General features: G+C 42.5%; 1 protein-coding gene across 1 annotated transcript; it reads right to left on the reverse strand.

The window, feature by feature from the left end:
• Nucleotides 1-16: 16 nt before the first annotated feature.
• On the reverse strand, nt 17-651 carry LOC107682793 (protein unc-79 homolog; the record flags this gene model as incomplete). The annotated part of the gene is made up of 4 exons (XM_016478933.1): nt 495-651; nt 285-425; nt 171-209; nt 17-93 (listed from the first exon to the last, which is right to left on the reverse strand). Coding segments are annotated over exons 1-4 (316 nt in total), but the record flags the coding sequence as incomplete, so codon positions are not given.
• Nucleotides 652-1,160: the final 509 nt, after the last annotated feature.

A 1,160-nucleotide genomic window follows, 5' to 3' on the forward strand; every position in this document is an offset into this window, starting at 1 on the left:
AGTTGTGGTAGGATGCCGTTGGGTCCGAGCTGATGGAGAACGCAGCGGAGGAACTGCTTGGCTACACCAGCCACATTCCCAGGAATCAGCACACTGCACACACGGGACAATAACACTCAGACTTACACAACTCAAAGAGTGCATTACACAAGCGTAAACGCAGAACTCACCTTTCAGCTTGACCTGTGAAATTGGAGCTAGAGGCCAACCTGCAGAATAAAAGCAACGAAGTGAAAGAAAGCCATAGTGATTATACTGCTGTAGTGTGTTGAAGAGAGCTGTACCTGCCCACAGACTGCATGATCTCCAGCAGCAGCGGAGCGGCCAGATCAGGACTCAGATGGATGAACATGGACAGAACCACCACAGCCAGAGCCAGAGTCTCCTCATCATACTCCTCCAGCACAGCCCCGCAGTCACGGCACCTGATCAGTTCACACAGAGCTGTGATCTTCTGCACTTCTTCACACTGAAACACTGACGGTCAGACCCACCTGTCGGCCATCGTAGTGGGCTGCTCGTCGCTGAAGTCTTCTGGCGCGGGAACGAACATGCTGACGGTGCTGGGGGCCGACAGCAGACTGGTCTTCACTGGACCTGCAGAGAAAAACACAAAGCATCTTGAGGCACAAACTCAAGTACTGCACGATACAATGGGGAAAAATGTGCTTTTCACTACTCCCACAGTGTATGATTGCTGAAAAAACACACGTTTTTATTAGACATTGATGGAACAACAGATTTTGTGAGAAAATAAATGATAAAAGTGATTTATTTTGTTTAAAAATCTTACAAATGTATGAGGTGGAGAGATGGGCCACACATGGGGTAAAAGGCACATTATTTATACAAACACTTCAGCTAATAATATGTTCTGAATAATATCTAAGTTAATACTTGTTCAAAACAATCACTTTATCAAAGTACTGTTTTTTGTTTGTTTTAATAAACATTTACTTTTGTTCAATAAAAAGTGATTAAAATGCTCATTTTAAAAATACAGAAACTAAATTATTTTTAAAAGATTCTGAAAGCACTGAAGGACATCCCATAATAAATTAATACACTTTACAGTAGCAACAATACATACGGTATTTTATTATATGATATATGATATAGCGTCTCTACTTCCTCCGCAAACTAAGAAGAGCCAGAGCCCC

The sequence above is a fragment of the Sinocyclocheilus anshuiensis genome, unplaced genomic scaffold (assembly GCF_001515605.1).
Source record: "Sinocyclocheilus anshuiensis isolate Anshui unplaced genomic scaffold, SAMN03320099.WGS_v1.1 C32592364, whole genome shotgun sequence".
NCBI classification, from domain to species: domain Eukaryota; kingdom Metazoa; phylum Chordata; class Actinopteri; order Cypriniformes; family Cyprinidae; genus Sinocyclocheilus; species Sinocyclocheilus anshuiensis.